The following is a 27921-nucleotide window of genomic DNA, read 5'->3' as shown; positions in this document are numbered from 1 at the left end:
TTATAATGTCGAACTAGTAGTTGAAGCATATGTACTAGCTGAGCTAAGGTATGTCCTTCTTCTACAATAATTTTTTAATGTCCAATGGGTCAGCATGGTGTTCCATCTTCCCGCTCTGTGACAGCAGGCATATAGGCAGGTAAGTATCTCCAACGCTTGTTTCACAACTGTTCGAGCTTCAACTGCATGTGCCTTCAAAAGACTGTGAAAAACCTAACCACCACAACATCAAATGTATCTTATGAATAAAATATTTATGAAAGTTTGCAACATTTATAAGAAGTTGTGAACACCTACTTTTATGTAGACAGGTTTACCAAGCCAAATATCTCTACTCTTTAATTTTGCAGGTGTTAAGACTCAAAGACAGTTTAGTTACTACGATTAATAAATTACAGTGGGATTATATGCTACTGATACAGTTATTTACAAGTTTCTGCTTACTGCAAATGTATTTATAAGAACTAAAAAATTATTTTGTTTCACATCCTCCATGTGCAAAATTTTAAAAGGTTTAGCAACTTATGGCAAGCAGCAAATGAATATAAAAGTCATCCTAGCTAAAAGATATAACTGTCTGTTATACTGTTTTACTTATTGTTCTATGTTTTAAGAAAAATAAGTTTAAGAGCTTATCTGTAAATAATAATAATGTATATATACATATATAATGTGCTATAACTGAAATGTGATTGTATTTTACAAAATACTGTCCCACTGAAACACAGCCACAACAGCCCACTTTGTAAAGGTCAGTTTCACAGTCTTGAATACAATAACATGACTGCATTGTAACTTCTGTGATAGTAGCCATAAATGGCTGAAAGAAAATATAATAAAAATAATATGTATAAATGTATAATGTTAAGACGCTTAAGCTATTTAGACAAAACATTTGTAGTTGTGTATAACCTATAGTCATTCTCGAAAAAAAAGCATAATTTATATTCATGTACTAATTTTTATGGTGGTTACAAGATCAATCAAATCTGACAAACAAGTACAGAGACCCAATTCAATAGATAAACAGATAAAATATAAAGCTTTTTCTTGAAAAATATTTGACAGTTATCTGGAGTTTATAAAGATTTCACATGTGAAATTTGAAAATCTTCTGATACATAAAAATATTTTAATCTTAAAATGAAAATTATTCTGTATGTTTGATATTCAACATTCTGAAAAAAAAATTATGGAAATATCTCTACCTAAAAAAAGTAATTTAATACTTAATTCTAAACCTGATACATTATGTTTGAAAGCCTTGTAATTTTTACTAATAGTCTGCCAAATTTTGTAAATATATATATACATTATCAAAAATCATAGTAATAATTACTCTCATGGATACTTTTATGGTTGTTATTAGTTGGGTGGATTCCATCCAACCAATAATGAAAGGGTTAAACAGAATCCAATATACACAAAACAGATTAGTAAGGCCTACACTCATTAGGAAGAACCAATAAATGGCATTCATGTGCCCACTTCCATAATCATCAACAAATATTTGTGTGCACAGTTGTTGCTATTTAATAATAGGAACTTTTACTACTTCTGTAAGCAGTTTACTGCACTCACTAGATGGCACAAGCATTCAGTTAAACACCTGTGAACAGCTGAGAAACTTCTGAATCATTTTCGTGATTAAAATTGAGTTCACAGGGAATACATGCAGTCTAAAAATAATACTTTCATTATTAGCAGCAAAGTAAACAAACAGAAACAAGATTCATGTGTAGATAATGGGGGTAAATAAACATTTCATGAACAATTGCCAGAAATGTCCCAACGAACTAAAGACACATTTTATTACAATGTACTGACTGAAGTTATGAAGAACATGAAATATTAAAATGCAATGGTTTGCTCAAATTAAATATTTTCATGTTACTCATTTCATCCATAACTGGTTTCAAATTTAATTTAACAATAAAAGATCAGATAATGTGATTTATGTTCCAGCTCACTAATGCTCCTTCCCAATGCAGAATATTTGTTAGTGTAGAGTTAATACAGAATGGCCATGTCCCTAATTCAGAGCCACCAGTGACAGGGTGGAAACAGACTGGTAGCAATCACTTTACTTTTTCCTACATTATTATTTATCATTGTGTATCTTGGCATATTAAACTTATATTTCTTTAAATTTTGTCTAAATCTAAAAAAAATTAAATAAAATTCTTTTGAACAAAAGACTTGTCATTTTTAGTTGTCATCACATTACAAATATTTTTCAAAAATGTAAGTACCTAAGAAAAGTAATATAAAAATAAAAAAGGTATATTAATGAAACACTGTGGTATTCTGAGGTATATTTTATTATTTAAATTGCTTCAAAGGAGTGAGAAATATATGTCATAAATAGCATGTACAGTCCATTATGATAAATATTATGCAAGAATTAGCTAATACACTAGAATGCATTAATAATGCCTGACCAAAAAAAGAGCATATGCCAAGTGTAAATTAAGGCTGTATTGAAGTAGGCAGTGAGAAAAAAAAAAATACTATTCTCAAACTGATACTACCATAGCAGAAAAAAGATCATTAGATACTGGCTATAAGAATCATATTGACAGACTATTTTTCATATACACAAAAGAAAACTTTGAGAGATGTTTAAATTAACTTGAAAAAAACAACAACAAACTTCCAAATAAGAGAGAAACTAGTCAGAACTATAAAGTAAAACAGATGTCCAGAAGATGAAGATAGATACGTGTAAACAGGTAGCTGAGCTGAGCTATTTTTACTCTGGCCAATTGTGAAGTATTTTTGTTTTTGTTTGAGTTGCAAAAAAATTGTCAAATTAAAGGACAGGTTTACTTGTAGGTGAAAATGAAAGGACTTGGGAAATTATAAGGATACCAAAAAAAATTGGTATAAAAACCCTTGTTTTTACCCAAAAAGTCAGTTGTTGAGTTAATTTCAAAAAGTTTGCTACCAAAATTAGAGCCAGTTGATCCTGTACTACCATAGCTGCCAAAGAGATCTGTTGGCAATCTACTGAGAGAAGTTGTCATATTGATATATGATGTACAGGATAGCCATGCCAACGTCTCCCTTGCCAAGATCCAAAGAGCATATCTCGTTCAAAGTACATTTAAGTAATAAATGCTCTTTCTCTTGAACTGAAGAATGTAACTAGAAGTTGACGTGAAACATATAGTAACTCTAAATTATCGCTGATTAAGCCTAGATTAGTAACGTTTGAATAGAGTTACTGAAATTAACAAGATTGGAAAGTAATGCAAATTTATTCACAAATTGTTATATTAAACATTGAAGTGTATTCTGAATCTCAGCTTAAAGTCAATTCTTTATTCTAACCATAAACATCCTCAAGTTAGTGGCTTGTGTGTTGCAGTTGCAAATGCATTCCTTAATGTAATATAAAATTATTATGACTGGCAGTAAGTCAAAGCTCCAAAGACTAGACAACAGAGCCTGCCTGTTACATTAAACCACCAAAGTATTCTATGAATTTTCTACATACTAAAGACTCAAATGGGTAATTTACAATAACATATGATATTAATATAGATAACTATTTACTTATCATTCAAATCTGGGAGTTGGTGATTCACAATAATTAATTTGGATTTCATAAAGTTAGGTTTCTAGGCACCTGCAGAAAGTTTAGATAACTGAGCATTCATGTTGGAAGTCTGAAAAGTTACTTGAATTGAACATTATTACTAGAAGATAATACTTAGAGGGAAAAGAGCCATTGTTAAACTCAAGAGTATAACAGTAATAGTCGTAGTAGTGGAATTACTAGTATTTATCTCATTTACACAGAACACTTGACATTAAAAATAGAGTAAATATACAAGGATAAACAAACAGACTTTTCTATCTATAAAATTTAGAGTTGTTCAACTGTGTTTTATGCAAGCTGGAAACCACTAAAACTTACATTTCAGCTCAAATATCTGTCAGGATATTTATATGCAAAAACGGCTCGTTTGGGTTGAGAAAATATTTTACATAGAAGAGTGAACAACGTTTGACCTTCTTCGGTCATCGTCAGGTCAAAAAGTTGTTAGCTCTTCTAGGTAAAATATTTTCTCAACCCAAACGAGCCGTTTTTGCATATAAAATTCTCAACAAGTGGGTTTCTCAACATCACTGATTATCTGTCAGGATAGATCATGCACATGAGAAAAAATGAGTGATTTCAGTTCAAGCTGTTATTTCATTATTATAGAACTAAAAAAAAATGTGTATTTTACCTGCAACACAATTCTTTTATGAATGGCAAACTTGGCTATGATATGAGCCAGAAGTAGATGGCCATGGTACTTAGTGGCAGGGTCAACACAGTTTTTAACCAGAAGACAAGGCCAAGCAAATGTCATTAGCCTTCGTAATTTATTACCTTGCCTCCTGAAAAAAATTGTTTCAAATTTCAATCAAGGCAATAAAGAATTCAGTTAGTTTCACTGATAAGTTTACAAAAGCTTAATGTAATACATTATATAAATACCGAGGCACAAACAATCTAATTTTAAAAAAATTTTCCAAGCTCATAAAACTTATCCATCAGATATCTTGAATTAAAGAAATAGCTTTAATATAGAAATTAATGTTTTACTTGTAGGTAGAATAACTAATTATATTTTTAGAAACTCATTTTTAATGAAGTAAAAATTGCAAGATAATCAAAACTTTTCAAATCTAACTTAGAAATTTGGTGAAATTCATTTGAAAATACTTTTACTCAAAATTCAAAAACTTAACAAATTTCTACAAGATTAAGAGAAAACATAAAAGTTTTTTTCTTTATATTTATGCACAAAGCACCAAATAAACACTATTATAAGTTACAGCTTTTACAATAAGAAAGATTACTTGTTAGAACAGGCATAGTATTTCAACCACTGGTGTAATCATTCCCAGGCACACTTAAAAAGATATATTTCTGGATGTGGGGGAAGTAGAGGGACATCAACTATCATATTGTCCCTGTAAAACGACTATCAATAGATACCAACTGGTAAGGTTAGAACCATCCTTGTGATCCAATGGATAGTGATGCTGAAACCAGCAATTTTGAAACTCAAATATTAGATGCATGAAACTGTCTTAGAGAAGATCTTTAAAACAGTCAAAAAGTAGGGTAGGAAAGGAAGAGTGGAGATGGTCCACATCCACTGAAGATTCTCTAGAATTGAAAACACCAGCAAAAATAGACCATCTGAGAAAGGAGATTTCTAAAGACTTAAGTACGAAGGCAAACTCCCACCAACAAGGAATCTGTCTCCAAAATATCCCAATAACAAACCAAACAAAATACTAAGGAGAGAGCAACCTATCAAAGTAACAGGGGATAAGTCACATGACACAGTAGGATCCCAATGAATAAACAAAAGGGGATTTGAAACCTGAAATGCTTCAGTGCATGCCTTAGGTCATCCAGAATTGCACAGGAGATATGTGATAAGCCTCAGAAAACAATTGTAGAGATGATAATAAAAAAATAACACAGAACTGTTGTAAATGACAGATGAATTCTGGAAAACTGAACTGTGCCATCTAGTCAAGAGCTCCAAACAGAAAGAAAAGGATCTAATTTTTGAGTGTCCAAATAATGGTTCTCCAAGCAATGGAAAGCCAAGGTATGCTTACCTAATAAACAAGAACAATAAGGCATGAGAACAACCTCTCTCAAATGAAAAACAAATTTCCTCACCTGCACAGTAGTGTCTGGCAAAAGTGGCAGATCCAGTAAATCAGGCAAATGTATAAAAGGTGCAAGAGGCTGAATACTTCCAAGGCTTGTGATTAACTGTCTGAACAAAGGAAAATGCTGGAATTATAAGTATAAATTCTCACCAGTCTGTTCTTGATCCTCTGCAAACTCAACTTCAGAGCCAACAGCAAAAAAACATCAGACTGCATGTAAGATTCTACATATCTGCATATGAAGAACTGTATTTCCTCTGCAGATGTCACCCCCATTCATCCCCAATGTCAGAATTGTGAAATAGTGAAGGAGAGCATCAAGCAATTCTGTGTCCAAGACATGAATGTGTATTTGTATTTGAAAATGTCTGCAAACTGTTGATACATTTTTTTTTAAATTAATGAAAACAGACAATTAACTCAAGACCCACTAGAAAGAAAACTCATAGGAAATGTCAGAAACACAGTACTGATGCTGAAAAGGTATAGTTCAAATCAATGTTTAAGTAGATGAAGAAGAAAAATTTTATGTTGGAATAAAGCTAAAGCGTGAAAGGAGGTGTGTTTTGGAAACAAATCCTCTTTATTGTAAAAGCTGCAACTTGTAATAAAGTAAAACTTAATAATTAAACTATTAATCACTTTTTCTTTTTATAGATTTTAAAATCATTTTAGGGAAAAGTAACTCAAATACAAGAAAAATCAAAGCAGCTCTCTTTATAAAACAACAAAAGCCTGACATTAATCAATATTCAGTTGTAAAATTATTTATTTTCGTTTTTACCTATTAACAATTGTATATGGTTTCCTTTTATTTTGTTGCTCAATGATGTTGCATTGTCATTTATATTGCAATGCATAATTATGGTCTGTTTTTCAAATGCATCCACCTTGTTATGGTGGGTGGACCTAGTTAAGAGCAGTGTTTTTAAAAAAATAAAATTACAAAATAATGTAACAAATAATTATTTGTTTTATCCATAAAATTTTAACAAATGTACTGAAGCTTAATATAATACTTACTTGTTAGCAGCATCATGAATATGTGGAGAAGCTTGCTCTACTAACAAACAGGAAAATTGCAGCAAGAGAATTCTCACAGCATCAGACGTTCCAAATGGATTTTCTGGATCAATAATTTTGTTAATGAACACACTAATAATATTATCAGGAAGATCCTGATCTGGAGCTGGCGGGCCACCAATTAACTTTTCTCCCTCTCCTCGTTCAAAAGCTATTGCAAATGATGGAATTATAACATATTGTAATACTTTAGCCTTTAGCTCCTGAGGAAAAGTGGAATCATGAAAAACTTCCACAAATTTAAAGAAAGCTTTCCTCTTCCACTCTACTGTGTAATTACAGGCAACAGTATTTTCTAGGAAATCTCTCAGAAACTCAAAATCTGGAATGAAGCGTCCAATGAAAGCCCTAAGTAACTGGAACAACAGTTCAATTTCATTGGGATGATGTTTCACAAAATTTAATAAGCATTTAACTACCAGCTTTGGTTCTTTCCACTGAGTAAAATCAACCGTGTCTCCCTTCATGTGTCTTTTCTGGAATTCTTCAGATACCCAAACATTTCTGATGCATGCTACTAACTGGTGTTGTCCAGAAAGCCACTGTTCATCATGTTTTACCAAAAGGCTCACCAAAAGTATAATCTGATACTGAATATCTTGTTTGGCAGAAGACTGAGAGATTAGAGGTGATACAGTGCTTGGAGATGGGATACCAGACATTGCTGGTGAAGACATTATTCCTGACTGCATATTGTTTTGAAAAGTACTATGTAACATATTAATTAATTTGGAAGAATTTTGCTGTAAAACATCACGGAATGGTTTTCCTTCCTTCCCTTTCAAAAGGTACTAAAATGCACATAATAATAACAATTATTAAAAAGCATTATTTATAAATTACAACTATGAATAGATTACATTTAAGTTTACACAAGTTCATAAACTTTGAGTCTTAAATCAAGTATTAATAGAAATAGCAAAAATCTAATACTTTCAAGTAATAAATAACCTATGATGTTTAGTTGAATCTTGAATAAATGTTATTGAATTTTCTCTATTTACCTTTGTGTGTTGTTTAAAGAGCATAACTCACTTGAACTTGCACTTTAAAATACTTCTTACTTCATTTCAAGCACAGCATAATTATGAAACTACTGAACTTCAAATGAAATATTCAGAAAACTTAACCTATTTTCTCCTTCAAGAATGAATGCACCCTTACTTCTAAAAACCGTCGCACTTGCTCTTCCTGCAAGTAAGTTTCATTCAGCAATAAATCAATAGTGAGTAAAGGGTATCGAAGTAGGAAGTTGAGAAGAGGTTTACGAAATGGACTTCCTGCTTCCAAAAGTAGAACCTTTTCAGTTTTCAAGACTAGTGTTAGTAAAGTTCAATGAACTTACTGCTCGCTGCTGGGATCTGAAAATATGCACATTTATAATTTAATCACATCAATACTACCTGTTGTAAAAGTACATCTTGACCTGAATATTATAATATGGTAAGTAAAATTTCAAGGAACCACTTGGAAGAGTATATGTTTTGAAAAAAAGAGGTTAAAAATATTATCTGATGACCCAACAAGTGGGCAAATTTATTCACATTTTAGAAACAGTACTGATAATATCTGTTTTGGAATGATATTTATTGCATTTTTAAGCTTACCTGATGAAAAATATTTGCTATAGCCACACAGAGTTTGATTTCATTATTAGATCTGTCCCTCTGTCCAGACCTAGCTGCACTGACTACCACATCCAACCATTTACGAAAATGTGGAAGAAGTTGCTCACACAGCTTTTCATTGAAAGTATTAGGAAATAGTTGAGTGAGATAACTAAGTCGTTGGATAACACTCAGGTTCACAGACCGATAGTCACCGAGCATCTTCAACAGAGGACGTATGGCTGTATGCACCTGAAGAAATATGTGTAACCAGCATGACAATTATATGAGTAAAAGTACATTTACAACCTTATAACAGCCTAAAATGAAAATAAAAATATGATTTTTTTAAATATTAAATACATTTTCTTAGGTTCATCATATCAATTGAATATGGTATCTGTCTTAAAATAATTTTGTACCAGTTTGTTTTTTCTTTAAGTTAAGCACAAAGCTACACAATAAGCTATCTGTGCTCTGTCCACTATGAGTATCAAAACCTGGCTTCTAGTATTGTATGTCCATAGACATACCCACTATACCCCTGGGAAGCATTTTGTATCAGACTAAATTTGAATAATCAAATGAAGTTTTTTGTCTCTGTAAAGTATTTCCAGTTACGGATTACTACCAATATAGTAAAACATGACCTGTATATCTAATTGTGAACAACATCCTACGGACAAATTTGAAATGTGCTAAAAATCTTAAAACTTCACATTACAAAAGTCAGATCAAAAACAAAATTTTTCTCTTTATTAACCAGTGTCACCAAATTCTGACCACTAAGTTGTAAGTTGACAAATTTCATTATTTCTGCAATTAATTTGCATGCTTTCTCATGCAACCCAAAGGTGTGGGGAATGATCCACATGCCAGCATGGATAATCTTCTCTGAAGGATCACAGAAATGAGCAGCCAAGGACAGTGAGAGGGTACAGATATGTTAAATTGATACATAGAACAACTGACAAGAAAGGGAAAAATAAGCAATAGGATTAACCTGACAAATTCAACTCATAAAGTTAATAGAAAAAATATTATGAAAAATGGGCAACTTTTTATGGAAAAAAAACACAAAAAAACAGAAGTAAAAGCCAATGAAAAAATGCAGTGTGCAACATAAAACACCATAATATGTAGACTAGATATAGGAAACACTCTGGATCAGAGCAAAATTAAATATGGAATATGGAAGGAAGGGAAAGCACACAACAAAAGTAGGAAAAAGGTATATGATAGTCTCTCTCTATAATGTCCAACAGTTGAAATGACAGACCCTTGTCAACAATCATATAAAAACTCAGATATCCTAGGAATGAAAGAATCAATGCCAAATAAACCAGTGATGGAATATTCTTCAACAATGTTGATAGACATGAATGAAGAACAGAGCTAAACAAAAGGGGTGCTACACGTATGGATAGTCTTCAATCCCTTGCAAAAAAACAAACAAAAGCCATGTATGAAGATATAGTGAGAGGCTGCCAGAGAAGTGACTAGGAAAGAGGGAAAGGTGATGAAGATTGTTTCTGGGGAAGGAGCAGATGGAAACCATGGATGAGCTGGTCAGAAGGAAGCTACAAAAACCCAACATCCATGGAATGGATTGGGTGAGAGAAATTACTAAGAGGAGAAGAGTAGGTATAAAGGAAATGCCCTTCCAATTCTGGCAAATGCATCCACAGCCAAGATCTAAGACCATATGGAACAGGACTGAGTGCTTCCTTTACTGGTGTAAGCTTGTCAGAATGAATCATACCTTTCATACCCCACAGAGATAACAGAAAATAAATCTTCACTCAATGAACAGCAAGGAATTTCAAAAAATTGATGTGAAAACATCACTCTTTTGACACAAACAGCCAGAGATCTAATTTGTGTTGCACCCCATCCCGACAGCAAGGCATCTGTAAAGATGCAGTTATCCAGAAAGAGAGGAGGAATAGGTTTCCCACTGTCATGTTGTTTTTTTCTAACTGCCAGAGTAAGTCAGACTGGAGGAAAGCAGGAAAGAATACCTGTAAATCTAGAGGGTCCCTGATGAGATGCCATTCATCTTGTAGTACTCACTGGAAGAGACACATGTTGACAGGGCCCAAAGAGATAACAGCCTTCAAGGCAGAACTTATTTTATTTTTTCTTACAGCAATAACATTCCTACAACTGTCTATGAACAGTGATGGGTGATATAGTAGATGTGCACTCACATTTAAATCTCTCATCATTTTTTTATTTACCCTCTTACTACTACTTCTTTACCATGAGGCTTTTTGAACAGAAATAGATGGTGTACCCAAAGGACACATCCCACACACTTTAGCATGTGCCCAAATGACTATTTTGTTGTGCAGCATTTTTGTTTAAGGCTTGTATGGTATTACAGATGTAGTATATATACATATACATATATATATATGTATAACATTCTGCTTATATTGATTTCTAAAGACTAGTCTTGAAACATTCATCATAACTTCTTGAATTCCATAGAGGCAAATGCTATCTGTCAGTTCCTATTTCAACAGTTGTTTAGGAAAGGTGTGCATGTTCTGATAAGGAAAGATTCTTCCAACGAAAAACATTTTATGAGTAATAAGAAAACTGCTTTTGAAGAACAGTTAAATATTGTCTTTCTTTTAGTCAGTAATTAAATCTGTATTAAGCCATAAAAGAACATATTCTCAATCAGTTTGGTTATATTTGATGGAAAATTCGATATAGGTACACATACAGGAAAACAATATGTAAATAATGGCAATTACAAATGATATTGTAAGCTATGCATGTTACACAAAGCATACATCCAACAATATGAAATAAAATTTGAATATAGTTTGTACTTGGATATACTTGAATCACACTAGGATAAAGTTAACATTCTTGAATGCAATTTTTAAAATAGAAATCACATGTTGCCATCATCATCTACATGATGATGAATGTTTTGACATTCTTAGGTCATCTTCAGGTTAACAAAAACAGTTGCAAATTCTCACCTAAAAAGGTCAAAACATTGTTCTATACTTTATTTTATTTAAAGTTTTAATACCCATACCAGCTGTCTAAAGAATACATTCCAACAGCTTCTTTCTTAGCATATAAGTAATTTCTGCATAGGTTGGATGAGTGTTCAGGGTCATTATCTTCTTGGTTGTAGAATGCTTTACTAATAATACTCAAACCATTGTGTATATTATGACAAATCAGTATTTGATGGTACTTGTACTGGTCTATTATTCCATCTACTTTGCAAATACTTCCTATCACCTCAGCAAGAAAAACACCTCCAAAGTATTACACTGCCCTTCCCCATGTTTCATGGTAGGGGTGATGCCTTGAGGTAAGTATCAGGTTATCCCATAAGTAATGTTGTTTGTAACACTAAGATTCAAAAGGAGAAAAAAAGAACTCAAGTAACAATTTTAATCAATTATGTATTTTCCATTACTTTTAATAACAATCTGCCAATGTCTCAAAAAATTTTAAGTACCATGCTTATAAAAATGAGATGGTTTTATAAGAAAAAAGGTACAAAGGCTACTTTTTTTAACTTATCCACAAAAGTAAACTGTTTTTCATTCAAATGATGTTGTAAGCTTATAAAAAGAGGGTAATCTTAATGAGCAAGATCAAGAGAATAAGGGGGATGAGGAAGTTTCTCTTAGCAGTGTGAGGATGTGTCATGGTGAAAAACAACTCATTTCTAATTCACCAAAACAGGTCTCTTTGTTTTTGTTCAGTCAATCCAGTTGCTAACAGTATCTCTCAACAGTGATTGTCTGGTTTGATTGTAACAATTCAAAGTGTATTACACCACCCTTTTCACACCAAAAACTAAGTAAAACCTTCCTACAGTGCAGGTTCACTTTTGGCTGTGGTGTAGCTGGTTCTCCTTCACCAATCCACTGTCGGCAGTAACTAACATTTTGAAAGAGTACCCATTTCTCATCTCCAGTCACTAGGCAGTTCAAAAATGAAGTCTGAAGTTCATGAGAGTGAAGAGGTGTGCAAATGTCTAGTAATTCTCTCAAATTATCAGCTAACAACTCATGTGGTACCCATTTCCCCAACTTTGAAACTCTACCAAGTTGTTGCAAATGTCAGTGGACAGTGGAAGGAGATGAATTGAATTTCTGAGCTAACTCTTCAACAGTTACAGTACAATCCTCCTCAAGCAGGTCATTATCAAACTCAACAGGATGCCAGTGCAAGTTGCATCTATCAAACTGCATCTACAAGTTCTAAACCTATTGAATCAACTTTGACACTTCCTCACATTCAGGATTACATTGCTGTACACCTCTTGAATGCTTTGTGTAGTTTCACAGCACTTTTCCCATTTTTAAACTAATAAAACATTATATGTCTTATGTGCTACTCTGTCACCTCCATTATAACTGGGGCTTCTAAAATAATTAAACAAAAACTAGTAGAGAAACAAACTCACATACACTTAATGCTATCAAGTCATCCCATATAAATAATAGGACTTTGAGAATAATTTCATTTAGCCAAGAAATATGCATTTAAACTTATCCTATCCCAAAAAGATCATTATTTAAAGAATGACCTGATATCTTTTACCTTTCTTCCACTGGACTTACATCTATGCTTTAAAGTTTAAACCAAATATTTCAAAACTGGACTCATCCATCCATAATACCTTTTTCCAATCATCAACAGTCTAGTCTTTGTACTTTTTAGCAAATTGCAGTCTCTCTGATAATATCTGGAGATTGAAGTGAAGATTTTTTTAATAGCTACATGTCCAAATATTCCATTCATACTGAGTCTTCTTGATACTGTAAAATACAGACACTTTTCTGTCATTTGGTATACAGTCATATATCTCATGCTTGAGATCAGTGGCAGTCTTCCTTCTGTTCCGAAGACTGCATAAAAGAAGATACTTCACATCTTTATCACTGAATTTAGGTGTTCTGTCTCTTCTTTTCCTATTTTCAAATTTACCTGTCTCTTGACAGTGTTCAGGGAGCATTTCAAGTCTGCAACAATTTGTTGGAGAGTCAACCAGCATCATGTAAAGCTCTTATGTAAACTCTCTAATGTGTTAACAGTTCTGTCCTTTTTTGGGCTGTGGCATGACAACAGAACTTAATATATAGTGTAAAACACTGTTTTTATGAAGGTTTATTTGTGTAGTACTATTAAATTGATTTATTCTAGTATATACCAGTAACATATGTTAGCTTCTTGCTAGCTTTTCTATATAGTTAAGATGCTGCATGGGATACCATGACAGTTATTTCAGACCCTAAATTTGATCATGTTCCTTCAAGCAAAACCCTTATGACATTCCTTTTGTACAAGTACATGGGAATTCTAAAGAATGATAATTATTTTCACCCTAGTTCATTTAACTGTCAACAGAGATCAGTAAAGCATCAGTGTTGAAATTTACATTCTATAATGCATGAAAGATTAGCCCCCTAAAATGGAAAAAATGACAAAATATTCTCTTGTATTAACACTTTTGCACAGTTATGTGATTGTTTGCCAAGTAATTTACAATTTGTGTGGTGACATTATTAGTTAAAGTTCAAAAGACATATAAAATAAGATTAAGATGTATTTTTTGTTACAAGCCTTAAGCTACTTAAGATAAATGTTTCTTTTAAAATTCACAGCAATTTTAGAAAGAAAAAAAAAGATTATTTTTTATAATTATCTCACCATTTTTTTTATAGTGATTACAAGAATGGCAAATCAACCAAGTCCTTAGAGAATTAGGGTAGATAAAATAATATGTAGAATGTAGTTTCACTGAAAAAGGTTAATATTTATTTAGGAGGTCTTAGAGGCTATGCAAATAAAATCTGAATGTTTTCAAACACAGAAAGTATTTTTAATATTAACATGAAAATCACTTTGTACCCAAAGCAGTCAACACTCGACTCCATTTTTTCATGGGCAAATCTTTAGTAAAAGTACATAAATAAAAAATACAATTTCTTGTGTATAAAAACACTTGTTTACTCAAAGTTTGCCACATGTCATGAAAATACATGTACCATATTAAATTATAGTATGGAAGCTTTTTATGATTACTTTGTGAATAAGAAGTCAGTCATATCAATCAAGCTCATAAGTACAGTGTTAATAGATAGCATACACACCGGAGTGATATTAGAATGAAACTAAGTTAACCCACCTTTTCCATATCAATACTAAATCCTCCAATAAACTTTTTGGTACACTGAAAAGCAGCCTCCCGAAGTTCATAGTTTGTGGAATTAAGGGCTTTGTACAAAACATCAAATATTTTTTCTCGACATTGAGTAATATAATGACATGCAGCCAATGCTTTCAGTGCTGATTTACGAAGTGGCACCAAATTAGTAATAGATTTGTAGCAGGGCAATTTTAAAAGCAGAGTGTCATCTGCTTCACAAAGATTTAGTAGTTCAGTAAAAAAGATCTTGTGCTCTGGAATACTGAGATCTACAAGAAAAAAACAACATATTACTTCATTTAACATTTAATAAAATATAAATTTAACAAAAACTTCTGATTAGGTAAAATGACAGAAGTCTGTTTCAAAATTTGAATTTAATTAGTAGACATTATATTTTTGCATTTCTAATCATTTACTAAACAGCATATTCACAAAAGAGAAAACAATAAACAGCTGATTCCTGAAATACATTAAAGATATATAACAGAAGAATTATTTGAAACAATTATTCAAAAGTTTATAGTTAAAAAATTCCTTATTTTGTATAGTAAATTGCTTGCTGCGAATATTGTGTATATTAATATAATGATCATTTATACATGGACTGTATTAACAAGATATAAACTGAGCCTCGTGTCCTTATTTTTGTTAAAATATAGTAATAAATCTATAAGCAAGGTTCTATTAAAAAAAAAAAAAGCACTCCTAAAAACAGCTCTTTGTGATTTGAGAAAAGACAATCAAAAAAACATTATACTTTTAAGTCAAACCTGTATAATTATATAGTATATAAATTTCATAGCTAAATTTGTTTTAAATTAAATTTTGTTAGTTCTCATTTCTAACATATGTTTTGAGGTCAGGCATTAAATTGTTTCCAAGAAGTTACTTTTTGTTGATTGGCCAATCAAAGAACTTGTATATGGTTTTATGGAATAGTTGTATTGCATTCTATTTCTCCTTGTGTACAGAGGATATTTTGAGACTGCCACACAAAGAAGATATTTCCTTTTAAGACACTCATTTTCTGAAATGTTAGCTACAAAAAAAATATGTATTTTGAATACAGTTTTAGCTTTTTCACATCATATTCAATCACAACAACTGTGAGGCTCTCCTATATCTGATGTACTGTCATCTTTTGTTTCTGTTGGGCTTACTTACAGAAAAAAAAGGTCATTTCCATGCTTTACTATTACTGGAACATAGTTCAATTACATATTCTCTTTCATCAAACTTATATTTGCAACAGTCTTACAACTAGAATATCAGTTTAAATAAACCATTTTAAATTTATTTTGACTTCAACATCATGTCTTACCTCTTTTATTTCATCTATAACAAAACACTATCTGTCCTACATATTAAATTCACTAAATTTTAGTTTCTGTGCAGAACAAGTGTCTGTATTATAGGTTTATTCTTGTATTATCACAAACATTTAAAATTAGGTTTGTATCAAAGTTTTTGATCAGATTATTATAATAAATATTGAGTATGTAAGTATTAAACTTTTCCCCAAGTCATCATTTCATAAGGATCTTTGATTCTTCACCCCAATTTAAATTCATATATTATTCAAGAAAGATTTTAAGCTTCTACCTATAAAGATATAAAAGATCAGTTTGGGGTTAAATTTTGAGTATTTTCATTCCTAAGCCAATAACCTTCTAGTGGTTATTATATTTCCTCTAGAAATATATAATATTTCTATATTATTAATATAGTAGTAAAAAATTCCTTATTTTTTAATAAGGAATACCAGAATTGAATAATAATAATATTTAAATATTAAATATACTTAACATCCATTTATGGAGAATAATTAAGTACTTTTTATTAATCACCAATTAATAAGCTACTACTTCATAAGTAGTATGAAGTACATCATAATTCACATCACAGAATTTTATAGTTACATTCAATACACAATTAAACTACTTTAATATGAACATGTGTTTATAATTCATATTGTAATATCACATAAGGTTTAATTTCTTAATTTATAAAGATATATTTAATTAAATTCTCAATCTTTCTTTTTTGTGTCATGTGACACTTCATTGCTACAAATTGCTAATTTTAGAATTTATATTCACCCCTATATTACTTTGTAAATTTTCATTGACTAACAAATTTATATGTTTGATATCCCTAAGCTAAAAAATGTCATCTATTCTTCTTGCTCTAATGAGTTATGTGGCATAAACTGAGGCTCATGTTATGTACCTTCTAGAACATGCTGTCTTTAAAAATGGAAATAATTATTTCTGAAAATTTGCCATTTGTTTATAACTAATAAAAAAAAGAATATAATTTACTCTTTCTTTATGAGGTTAGCTCATTCTCACCATCAATTTTGAATTATCCCGTTTCAATATGAGTGTGCTATTACCAAGATCACCTCAAACAGGTAAGGGAAATATTTTAATACATATATAGCTTAGTTAGATAGCTAGTTAAATTATAATAGTTTTATGACATTATTTTTCATTGTATGTTATTATTTTATGTTCTACGTTCCATATCTAAAATAAATAAAAATCACTGAAGATACAGTACTAAAAGCATCCCTACAAAAAATAGGGTTAACTTTTCTCGAAACTACGAGAGAAAAAAAAATCAAGACCCAGATAATCAGCAAAATTCTTGGTTTTTATGTGTACTTTTTCATTTATTGCTAAATAAGTGATAAAATATAAAAATTAGACATTTTTTAGGTTATATAAAAAAGTAAACAAAAGAAATTATATTAAAGCATGAGCATGTCTTATGAATACATTATGCTGCACTATGGCCGAGTATGCTGGTGGCTTGATGCTGTTATTTACAAAGCCTTTCACTTCGGTACTACTATCAACTGTCAATAAAACATAAACCAAAGTAATTAGTAGTTTCAAATGTATTAATTGGCTCTGACTTCAAGAATAAATAGTGTATAATTGTCTGTAAAAATATGCAGTCATTTTAAGAAAATAAAAGGGATAATTTGTATTGATTTTTACTTTTTTGTGGTTGCAAGGCTAATCAGACAGACCAAACTTGTACACTGTGTTAGGATCAAGAAACTGACAAACAAGATAAAAAAAAATTTACTGAGAAAACAAACACTTTTCATGTCAATTCTAGAGATTATACAAATGAAATTAAAAAATGTAAAGTGAGAACAAAGTATTTTTAATCTTAGCATGAGAATCATCTTGCACTCAAGTCAGGCAGACTCTGACACCATAAATGCATGGTCAAATCTTTAGCAAAAATATTTGGTTAAAAACTTTTCTTTTAGTGTAAACAAAAGATGTACAACATACAAGATTAGTAAAAAACTGTTAATTTGAAAAGGGGAATGGGGATCATCTAAAAAGATAGAGAAACAAGTTGAATCAAAATTCAAAGATTAAACTTACAAGCTTACACCAAGGGACTATAAAAAAGAAAGACAAACAAGCTCAGAAATAGTGCCTACATTATTTTTTCCAAGCTACAAATCCCTATTTTGACAACATGTTTACAGTACTTACCAACTTTAGTAGACTTAAAACAGTGATTTGTAGCTTTAGAAAATAATATAGACACTATTTCCAATCCTATTTGTTTACATTAGGCTTAAAAATATAATCTTTGCATTTTGGTTCAACTTGTTTCTGTACTTTTTTGATGATCCCTATTCTACTTTTTTAAATTAATAAGTTTCACTGATCTTGTTTCTTAAGTTTTTTGTTCTTTTAACATCCATTTATGGAAAATAAATTTAAAGCTATAGACTGAATATGCATTTAGTTTAATGTTATATATTTTTCAACAATTTACCACTGCATTGTTGTTTTTTCATTGAATTACCCCATTAAACTTATTCAAAAAAACAAGTGGACAACAAAAATAAACACATGTACTGATATGCAACTACAACAAAGTTAAAGTTGTACTCAGTGGGCCACTTTTAAAGTAAAGATTTAATGACCAGCTTCCATCAGTGGCACAGAGTAACGTAACAAAAGACATGCAGCAACAATACAATTTCATCAGAATTGAAGAATGTTTCTTCTAAGATAATAGAACACAATATAATGTATTGGATGCAGTAATGTGCTCACCTTGTTAGGTCTACATGACACATGTGCATGTTTTTCAACAGCTTACTACAATAAAGCAACTAAAAACAATGCAAACGAAATATAACAGTGACATGCTTAGCATAAATCACCAATTATTGGCATTTACAACTGCTACCTTAGCAGCAAATATTTAGAAATAGATACAGCTATATGAAACAGTGCTATATGCAGTAGTAATATATACTGACTACACACATTCAATTTAAACTAAGTATAAGAAACAGCAGAAAGAATCACTACCTTTATTTGAGTAGGAAAGTCTATTATGGTAACTATCCACTGTTAAAAACTTGCTGAAATATAGTTGCAAAAATCCACATGGAGACAACAAACTTAAGTATTGATGAACAATAACAATTAGCGTTACAATATGCAATAGCAAAATCAGAAACCTTTCATGTGACAGTTTCCAATTAATGCATTAGAAAATGCATGTTAGTTCTGAACCAACATGCAGACAGTAGGAGAACATTGGATTTTTACAGTGTAGAGAGTGAAGGACTTAGAAAATTTTGCAGCACAACAATGTTAAGGAGGTAGAATTAAGTTTAAAATTACTCTCTCTGGTTTTGTTCTTTTTTTTCAAATACAAAATTCCTCGTGATCCCACACTACACAAGGTAATACTTACACTAATTTTATAATAGAGTTATAACAGCAATTTGTAGCTTGAGCCAAGTGGTTTTAAGCCTGAGGTTTTATGTGAACATGCTTTTAACGTGCATCAAATACAAGAGCTACTGCTCAGAACAACACATCTAAGTACTAACTGGAGCACTTGTCCATTGAACAGGTTGAAATAAAAACATTTGTCAAAGGATAGGAAATTGTGCTTTATTTAACATAATAAACATTGAAAGTGCAATAAAAATACATAAAAGACCAATACTGGAAACAAACAACAAAGACATATCTTTGCAAGAATTCTACTACTGGTTCATTGTAATGCTGAAGGATATAAAACAATGGTAGTCTTCCAAAATTATTAGGTTATGTCATTCAGAAACTTTCATATAATATATATTTACAGGTTTTTGTGCAAAATACCAAGCAATTTTTGCTATAATATGAACAAATTGGCAAATTTTGATTTTGTCTATAATCACAAAATCACTTATTTTGCTCATTGACAATGTTTTGGTGGTCTTAACTATTAAAAAGTTTTGCATGTTGTTTCAACATTAAGTCTTCTTTTTAAGGTGTTTTTCCCAAATGTTCTGGTACAGTTTTGAGCAAATTTTTTGTATAATCCCTATCATGAACAACCATTGTGCGAAAGCACAACTTATAGGCTAGAAATGGTCAAAGATTAAAATATTAAGATGACTATTCTAAAGGAAATACAAAGCTCTTTCATGTCTAAAATGCATGGTAACTACAATTTCATGGTACACATTAAAAACAAACAACACATTAGATTAAAAAAATAAGTTTTATACAGATATAAATTTGAGTATTCAAAACTTGCCTATAGTAAATAGCCTTGGCTGGAGAGTAGTACAAAATGTATTGCCATCCATAAGACCAATTTGAGCATTAGCTGGTTGATGACGTAGCAGATGCTTTTTGGGAGGAATTATATCAGCTAACACCTCTTTGTGGGGTTCCATAATTTCCGTAACATTCTTACTGGATACTTGAGCTAAGACTTCCAGTGAACGCATTGCCTAAGAAACATTGTACATGAAATAAAATATCATACAAAACAAAACCAGAAACAATAATCAGTGATGAGGAGAAAACCCACTTGTAGAGAATAATATATATGTAAAAACGGCTGGTTTGGGTTGAGAAAATTTTTATGTAGATGAGCAAACAATGTTTCATTTCAAAACATTGTTCGCTTCTCTACATAAAACTGTTCTCAACCCAAACCAGCCGTTTTTACATATATAAAGCCAGAAACAGTTCAGTTACCCAAGTTTAAACAAGCATGGCAAATTCCATTTATTAAGTTCTTGTCTGTCTAGCATTTTCATGCAAAGACTACATAAAGACTTTCTGTGCATATCCATTGCTAATTCTGAACTGATAGACTGGAGAAGAGGCAGCTTGTCCAAAGTACTTACTACCTTAAAGTACAGAATGCATTGATGTGGCAATGGGACATAAACTATGAACTCTTAGATTCACAGTCCAAAACCAATTCATTTAAAAATAGAATAAAATCAAGATAAATACTAATCATTTTTATCTATCTGTATCAACTTTTTACAAATTGTTAAGATGTGTTGAAAAATGTCATTTTTAGCCTGAAATTACAGGTATTCAGAATGTGTTTGCAATTCAAATTGCAAAAACTGTAAGAGAAACCTGTTTTGCAGCTAGTTTGCAGTTTTTTGACAAGGAATATTAGTTTAGGAAGTTATTAAAAACTCAGCTAAAACAATTTTTAAAAGTAGGGAATAATACAAAATTTTCCTGTTTCAGTCAGTCCTAAGATCCACCATCATCAAGAGAGGAGAAGAGCATTTATATTTAAATCTTAATACTTTACATAATGCAAAAACATTGACCAATCAGTCAACATACACAGAGCTGCCACTTTTCACCTCTCTTTAAAAAAACACTTCCATATATGAATATTTAAAACTCCTGGACCCACATCTCTATTTAATCTTAAATTCACATTCTTAAATATTTCTAATAATTCTGTTACATTAAGCTTATATTTGTTAGTAGTTTATTTAATCAATTTGATATTGTTACAAAAATCCAATGGAAGTATGTAGATTTTTACGAAGGCCTGATGCTTTCAACAAATTTAAATTACGGTGTACTTTTAAAGGTTTCTTTAACTGTATTTTTAATAAATACTTACACACAAGAGCTATGTTCCTATTTTTAACTGTTTAGCAATGCTATATATTTCAATATTGTAAAAATCCAGTTCTTAATCATTTTGCAAAAAAAAGTTTTACACACTGATTATTATAAAAAAATGAATAATTATCACATGATCATAAGGTTTTCTATAAACAAAAATGTAAACTGAAAATTATGGTATTAATAACAAATTAAAATAAATCATTATACAGGAATAAGAAAGTTTGCTCATCCTTACTTGTTCTCGAACACAAGTGTTGGGTGAGGTCACTTGTCGCACCAACTCCTGGGTAACATCATGTAGAGATTTTTTCTGAGCTTCAACTAAGTTATCATTCACTTCATCAGAAATAATTGGGCTTCCACACAAAATTAGCATCTTCTCAAGATTGGATCTTGAAGCAGATAAAATGAGGCAACAAGTGTTTATAACTAAGTAAATCATTGATTCTGACAGCAGTCAATTTTCCTTCATTGTCTTTATGTGATTTAAAACAAAACAAAGTGGTTCAATAAGTTCATATTTAAAACTTGTTTTCAAATAAGCATAATAATAAGATAATTAGATTATAGCAATATCAAAAGTTGGAAAACAAACTCAATATCTTACAAACTACCACTTATTCTTTGTTGATCCCGTTTTCCTAATACATAAGTAAATATCTAGCAAAAACACAAAAGCCAAGCATGTGTGCAAAAAGATGTTTGGTAACCATATCTGCATGGATGGAAGTCAAAGTGCACTTGCCATGACCAGCTATCAGTTTTACCCTGCACTGCTGAATTAGTGACACTGCATGGAGGAGGAGGTGTAAAAACCGTACCAGATATGATATAAAGAGATACTGAAAAATATGCAAATGAACTTTTCTAGTTCTAGAGATTATACAAATACAATTTTGAAACTGTACAATATATATAAGTATTTTATTCTTCACATGAACAACATCTTGCTGATGTAAGTCGGAATCAAACTTTGGATATTTACACACAGATTTACCTTGGATAGAAATATGCTTGCAACATATTTGACTTTTAAGAGTAAAAGCTTGCCATACTTCATATAGATAGACATAGTTAATTTGGAATTATAATGAACATTCCTTCTCTGATATAAAACTGGCCCATTTGACTGACCCTATTCATGCTTGGGTAACTGAAAAGTGTAAGGTTAAATAAACCTATTACAAAAACTATAACTGCAATGGCTGTGCCTCACTTTCAACAACTACTACTACTTTCAACAAAATCCACCAGTTCACATTTTACAACTAGTCTTCTGGGTAATGAATAAGAAATAAAAGAAACAGAATCTGTAATTGAATAAATTTTGCACAAACCTACTAAAAATTTTAATGTGTTTTGCATTACACACAAAGCTACACAAGGGCTTTCTGCACTCACCATCCATCTCTAATTTAGCAGTTATATATTAGAGGGAAGAAAGAAAGCTAGTCAACACCAACCACCACCAATCCCTGGGCTACTCTTTTACCAACAGACATTATCACACTATACTGTGCCCACAGGTAACAGAGCAAACATATTCAGTGAAATGAATTCATACCCATAACTCTCATATTGTGAGTCAAGCACATGAACAACTGGGCCATAACAAGCCCACTACTACAAAACTGAGGATATCTATTTCTACACTGACTGGTTTATGGCAATGTAGCTTTTTTGATTAAATTATTTAAGTGTTAAATCAAATCAATTTGTTGTTCACTTTTCTCTCTCTCTCACCAAAATTTCAACATCCAGTATCACAACAATTATATTACTTTAACGAGAGCTGACACAGAGATTGCATGCTCTTGTCTTGCCATAATCAAATACAAAATTCTCAACACCCTCCAGAGGATAGGATAATAATGATCTGATATAACATGTAAATGATTATTTTAAAATTTTGTAATAAAAGGTCATATAAAAAAAAGTTATTGTATTGTAGAATGTCTGTAACTTGAACTTAAACAGAAACACTAAATTAATATATTCCACAAGTAAGGTTTTGATCAAAACTATTAGATTACAAATTTTGCTCTTAGCTCCTTTTATGCAGCTTAAGCATGTTTTGTAACTGCATGGCCATTTTGATGTCTCATGGTGTTCATCCTTGTTAAAACACTTGAGATGAAAACCACAAAATCTGTTATTGCTTTCAGTCCAATTTCATTTGTCTTTGTTAACAAAAAAGATACCATTAACAGTTGGTAACAGATCTGCAATGGCTCATTTTAATTGTGATAAGAACAGTAATGTAAATTTTCATATATTTCCCTTGAAAGATGAACAGCTGTTATCAAAGAACAGACAAATATAATTTGTTTAATAAGAATGGTCAAATGTGTTCAAATCACTTTAGTAGTGGTGATTTTGAGGGAAGGCTTAAAAATTGAATAACTTGGTTGCAAAAGTAAACTGAGATTAAAGCCAGGTGCCATTTCTTTTCTCCAATCACTGCTATCATCAAGTACAAAAAATGCTAGTGAAATGAAGTGATACTGAGTAAATGTGCAGCTACAGTACAAAGAAACAACAAAATCTCAAATTATATCATCTGTTCATCATCTTTTTCAAGTTCTCAAAATGGAGCCAACACTACAACATGTGATCAAAATTCTTCTTCATAACATTTTGTTGATGGCACTTAAAGCTACCATTGAGAAACAGATAAAAGTTCATAAATGAGAAAGACAAAAAAATAGCTGCTTTAAAGCAAGAATGTCCTTACTGCAAAAAAAGACAGAAAAAAAACTTTAAATTTTACAATTTAAGGTGCTCAAATATAAGGATGCATGCTTCTTTCATAAAATGATTGTTTCAACAACCTTTGTCACTGAATGTCCTTTAATACCACATAACATTTTCTAAAAGTTAAATGTTTATTCATGACAATCCACCTGTTCTTTTTGTTTGGGAAGACTTCCCAGTGCATATGACTTCCTAGGATCTTCTGACCATCATAATGATCGGTGAAACTGAGATATTTTGTATTAACTTTTTTGTAGTGAAATACTGTATTTAATTGTAATATTGTGTAATTCTAGAACTTAAACAGTTGCAGCCATGAGTGCTGTGCATCTATCCATTACTTCATGCAAGCAAAGTAGCTAGGCTGTAATACCATTTTTCATCAGTCAATCACAGTGCAAACACTCTTTGAGTTAGGCTTGTAATGTAGTAGTCTTAAGCTGTGATTACAATGCACATCACTGGTCTAAGTAACTGCTTGGAATGTTAAAAAAAAATTACTGAAATATAAAAAACAAATAAATGAATATAGGATAATTAAAAACTTATTACAATATACAAAAAAAACCTTATGATCAATAATTAAAAAAATTTGGTGTGGTTAAAAACACAATGTATACCAGTGATAAAAAACATACTGAAGCTGAACTTCATCTTTTCTTAAACCAAAACAAAAGATGAAACTTAGTTTCGTACAATGATTTTCTGTTTTTTGTAGGTTATTACTTTGCATTGTTTGGTGCATTATTTAAATAGATAGAAATTATTAAGTGCATTTTTGACTAACCTTCTATAGAATTAGAGAAAATAACAGACAAAATACAGTTTTACTGAAAACAAACATTGGAAGTGTATTTCGTAGATTTTAGATTAAGCAAATAAAATTCAAGATTTTTGAGATGAAGAGAAGTATTTTTAATCTGAACATGAAAAATCACTTTTCACACAGACTAGTAAAAGAATATTCAATATAGTCATAAACAAACCTTTTCTTAGTTTATCAAAAATACTTCATTAAAATTTTTTTATGTGAAAAATTTATAATCTTTACTGATACAATGCCAAATTTTGTGAAGTTATACACACAATATTAAAGGCTAACAGTATCAAATCTATAATATCTAAATGAGTACAAGAAGGTTACATGGTTTTAAAATCAACTAAGCCCATATTGAAAGAGTTAATTCTATACTTCTTTTTTGTTTTTTAAAATGGACTACAAATATGAGATAACACTAACTACTTACTTTGCCATATCTACTGCTCCACTTGATACTTCTCCTGTTAAGTCCATCATTACAAAGAGTAATGCCTTCAGGAAGAGGTACTGATGTGCAAATACCCACTTTAACACCATTTTTTCAAACAGAAACTTAATTGCAATGCAGCTGAAAAACAAGTATCGTATTATAAATTAAACCAGTTAATTTAAAAGCTACGGGCTATGTCTGTCATAAAAGTTTACTAAACAGAAATCCTCAGGCTCTTTCATCTAATATTTATCCAATCAACATTTTAACACTGATAACATAGTGTGCTGAAGTACTTATAATTACAGAATGTAACATATTTATCCTAATTAAGTCATCAGTAAAATAAAAATTAAATGTACAGCATAAACATCTAAAGAACAGTTTAAAAACAAAAGGACTTGAAAAATATATATTCCTTTCATTAAAATAGTTTGAAGTGGAACTACTAGTATCCTATATATAAAGACAAAACACTAAACCCATGCAAAAAAAATTTTCCCCAAACATAGTTTGAAAGTTCCTCTTACAAAGGCATGGATTGAAAACACAGGTTCTTTTTTTTTTTTAATCTTACCTTTCCTGACTACCTGTAAAAAATGTCTTACTATAGTAAATAGCAGCTAAAAAATGTAAACATAATTGTTTTCAGTAATTATTGTTGGTTAAAATAAATGCATAATTTAATTTTAGGCATGTTACACCTATTGTCTGTCTGAACATTCATCTGTCCCCCATTTATGGCAGCCGCTTCCCACACTTCTCTGATGACAAGAAACCCAGTTGAAGTAAAAAACGTGTTCTTGAGACAGTTGACGTAAGTATTAAAACTTTAATTAAAATAAAGTACAGAACAACATTTTGATATTCTTAGGTCATCTTCATGTTAACAAGTTTGCAGACTTAGGATAAATAAATGTAGTCTAGGGTTACAATTTGAAGTTATTCTAGAAAAAACATTGGTAATTTAGATTTACTAGCTGGGGTATCCATATCTTGGACAGAAGTTACATAAATTCATGATAAATGAAAGGTTGTCTTAGGACATGAAAAGTTGTTTCCTTTACATGTAATTTTTACAAAAAACAAACAAAAAAAAGAATTATATTTACAGAAGATCTTGAAAAGTCTTTTCAGTGTTAATTGTTTAGTTATATTCCTATAATCTCTCAGTATTGTTGAAATTGAGATTAAATATCTATATATCCAAAGATGTTACAAAACTACACAGGCTTTCACAGGGTGTCCTAACTTTTTCACATGACTGTAGGTGTTAGATATTATGCAAATGAAATGTGAAACTTCTAAGATAAAAAAAAATTGTATTTTTGTACTCACAATGAAAACCACCTTATATGTGAAGCATTCAGAGTTTGAATGCATATAACTACATTAAACAACAAATTTTTTATCATAAATAGTAGAAGAATCAAAATTAAATATCTTATTTTTTAAACTACATACTTTTAGGGCTGTTCAGGTAAAATTTAAAACATCCACTAGTTTCATTTTTGTAAAGAACTTTCCCAAGAGTTATGTACCAACTTACAATGCAAGTAAATCATTATTATAGGGTTAAGTCCTTAAGATAGCTCAAGATATATAATACTGATAATCTGGTCAATCATCAACATACTTAATATATATCGTACTTTGGTAAATACCAAAACTTCATACTATTTAAAAAAAAAAGGGACTGTATACATTAAACACAAAGATACTTACCCTCCCAACTTGGCATACCACGCCCTGTCATAGCATAATGAACACATTCTTTCTACAAGGTAGTCTAAAAATGGTAACTGACATGCCTGTAGAAACAAAATATTTATATTTACAAATTTATATTATCTACATATCTTCACCTTTACAAAACCTTAACTCTAATTATAGGTACAGAATGAAAAACAATATAAGGTTATCATCAAAACAGGCAATATTATATTTACTATATATCCAATTTTCAAGATAAGACTATTTAATTTTTGCAAAAAGCCATCATAAAGGTATTCTCTCAAAAACATCAAAGTAGATTATTATATGCATAATAGAAATGATCACTCAGCCTGTAGTCTAGCCTAATATAATTATACCTACAATACATGTAAAAATAAGTACCTTACCCGTTCTTTTGATGTCAAAATGGTAGTTGCTGTATCTAGAATTATTACAAGGGCTAGCTGACCTGGTTTACAGAGTTCTTTCTCTTCATGACCCATAATTGCTGCTAAAGCATCAATAAGCACAAGAGGATCCATACCCTGAAGTTTATTCTGACGGCCAGTAACGTCAAATGGACTACACTGCTGACTGATTGCAACCAATGTATAATGTCGAACTAATGACACCATGAATGGTAGAACAACAGATCTCAATTCTTTAATAGCAGCAGC

At 30.9% G+C, this 27921-nt stretch overlaps 2 protein-coding genes across 3 annotated transcripts; both read right to left on the bottom strand.

Moving 5' to 3' along the window:
• Positions 1 to 8098, bottom strand: LOC143251756 (transformation/transcription domain-associated protein-like). The gene is made up of 4 exons (XM_076502999.1): positions 7939 to 8098; positions 6715 to 7565; positions 4239 to 4392; positions 1 to 213 (listed from the first exon to the last, which is right to left on the bottom strand). Exons 2-4 carry the CDS (start codon positions 7491 to 7493, stop codon positions 1 to 3), a joined length of 1146 nt encoding a protein of 381 aa, XP_076359114.1. The 5' UTR covers positions 7494 to 7565; positions 7939 to 8098.
• Positions 8004 to 27921, bottom strand: LOC143253972 (transformation/transcription domain-associated protein-like). Of its 2 annotated transcripts, XM_076508644.1 has the most exons (8): positions 27652 to 27921; positions 27254 to 27339; positions 25526 to 25666; positions 21760 to 21916; positions 20164 to 20362; positions 14557 to 14846; positions 8382 to 8633; positions 8004 to 8135 (listed from the first exon to the last, which is right to left on the bottom strand). In XM_076508644.1, exons 1-8 carry the CDS (start codon positions 27877 to 27879, stop codon positions 8097 to 8099), a joined length of 1392 nt encoding a protein of 463 aa, XP_076364759.1. In that variant the 5' UTR covers positions 27880 to 27921; the 3' UTR covers positions 8004 to 8096. The 2 variants fall into 2 exon arrangements, with proteins under 2 accessions (XP_076364759.1, XP_076364760.1); XM_076508645.1 differs by lacking the exons at positions 8004 to 8135; positions 8382 to 8633 and adding an exon at positions 11633 to 11765.

This window comes from Tachypleus tridentatus, chromosome 6 (assembly GCF_004210375.1).
Source record: "Tachypleus tridentatus isolate NWPU-2018 chromosome 6, ASM421037v1, whole genome shotgun sequence".
Lineage (NCBI taxonomy): Eukaryota > Metazoa > Arthropoda > Merostomata > Xiphosura > Limulidae > Tachypleus > Tachypleus tridentatus.
Note: the sequence above shows the minus strand (reverse complement) of the source record. Positions and strands in the feature narration are given on the sequence as shown.

Coding starts and splice junctions, on each gene's coding strand:
- LOC143251756 (XM_076502999.1), bottom strand. CDS start 7,493: ATGTTACATAGTACTTTTCAAAACAATATGCAGTCAGGAATAATGTCT. Junction 4,393..6,714: donor ATTCATGATGCTGCTAACAA/GTAAGTATTATA, acceptor AATTTTTTTCAG/GAGGCAAGGTAATAAATTAC. Junction 214..4,238: donor ATAAAAGAATTGTGTTGCAG/GTAAAATACACA, acceptor TGTGGTGGTTAG/GTTTTTCACAGTCTTTTGAA.
- LOC143253972 (XM_076508644.1), bottom strand. CDS start 27,879: ATGGTGTCATTAGTTCGACATTATACATTGGTTGCAATCAGTCAGCAG. Junction 27,340..27,651: donor TTTTGACATCAAAAGAACGG/GTAAGGTACTTA, acceptor TTGTTTCTACAG/GCATGTCAGTTACCATTTTT. Junction 20,363..21,759: donor ACACTTGTGTTCGAGAACAA/GTAAGGATGAGC, acceptor AATGTTTCTTAG/GCAATGCGTTCACTGGAAGT.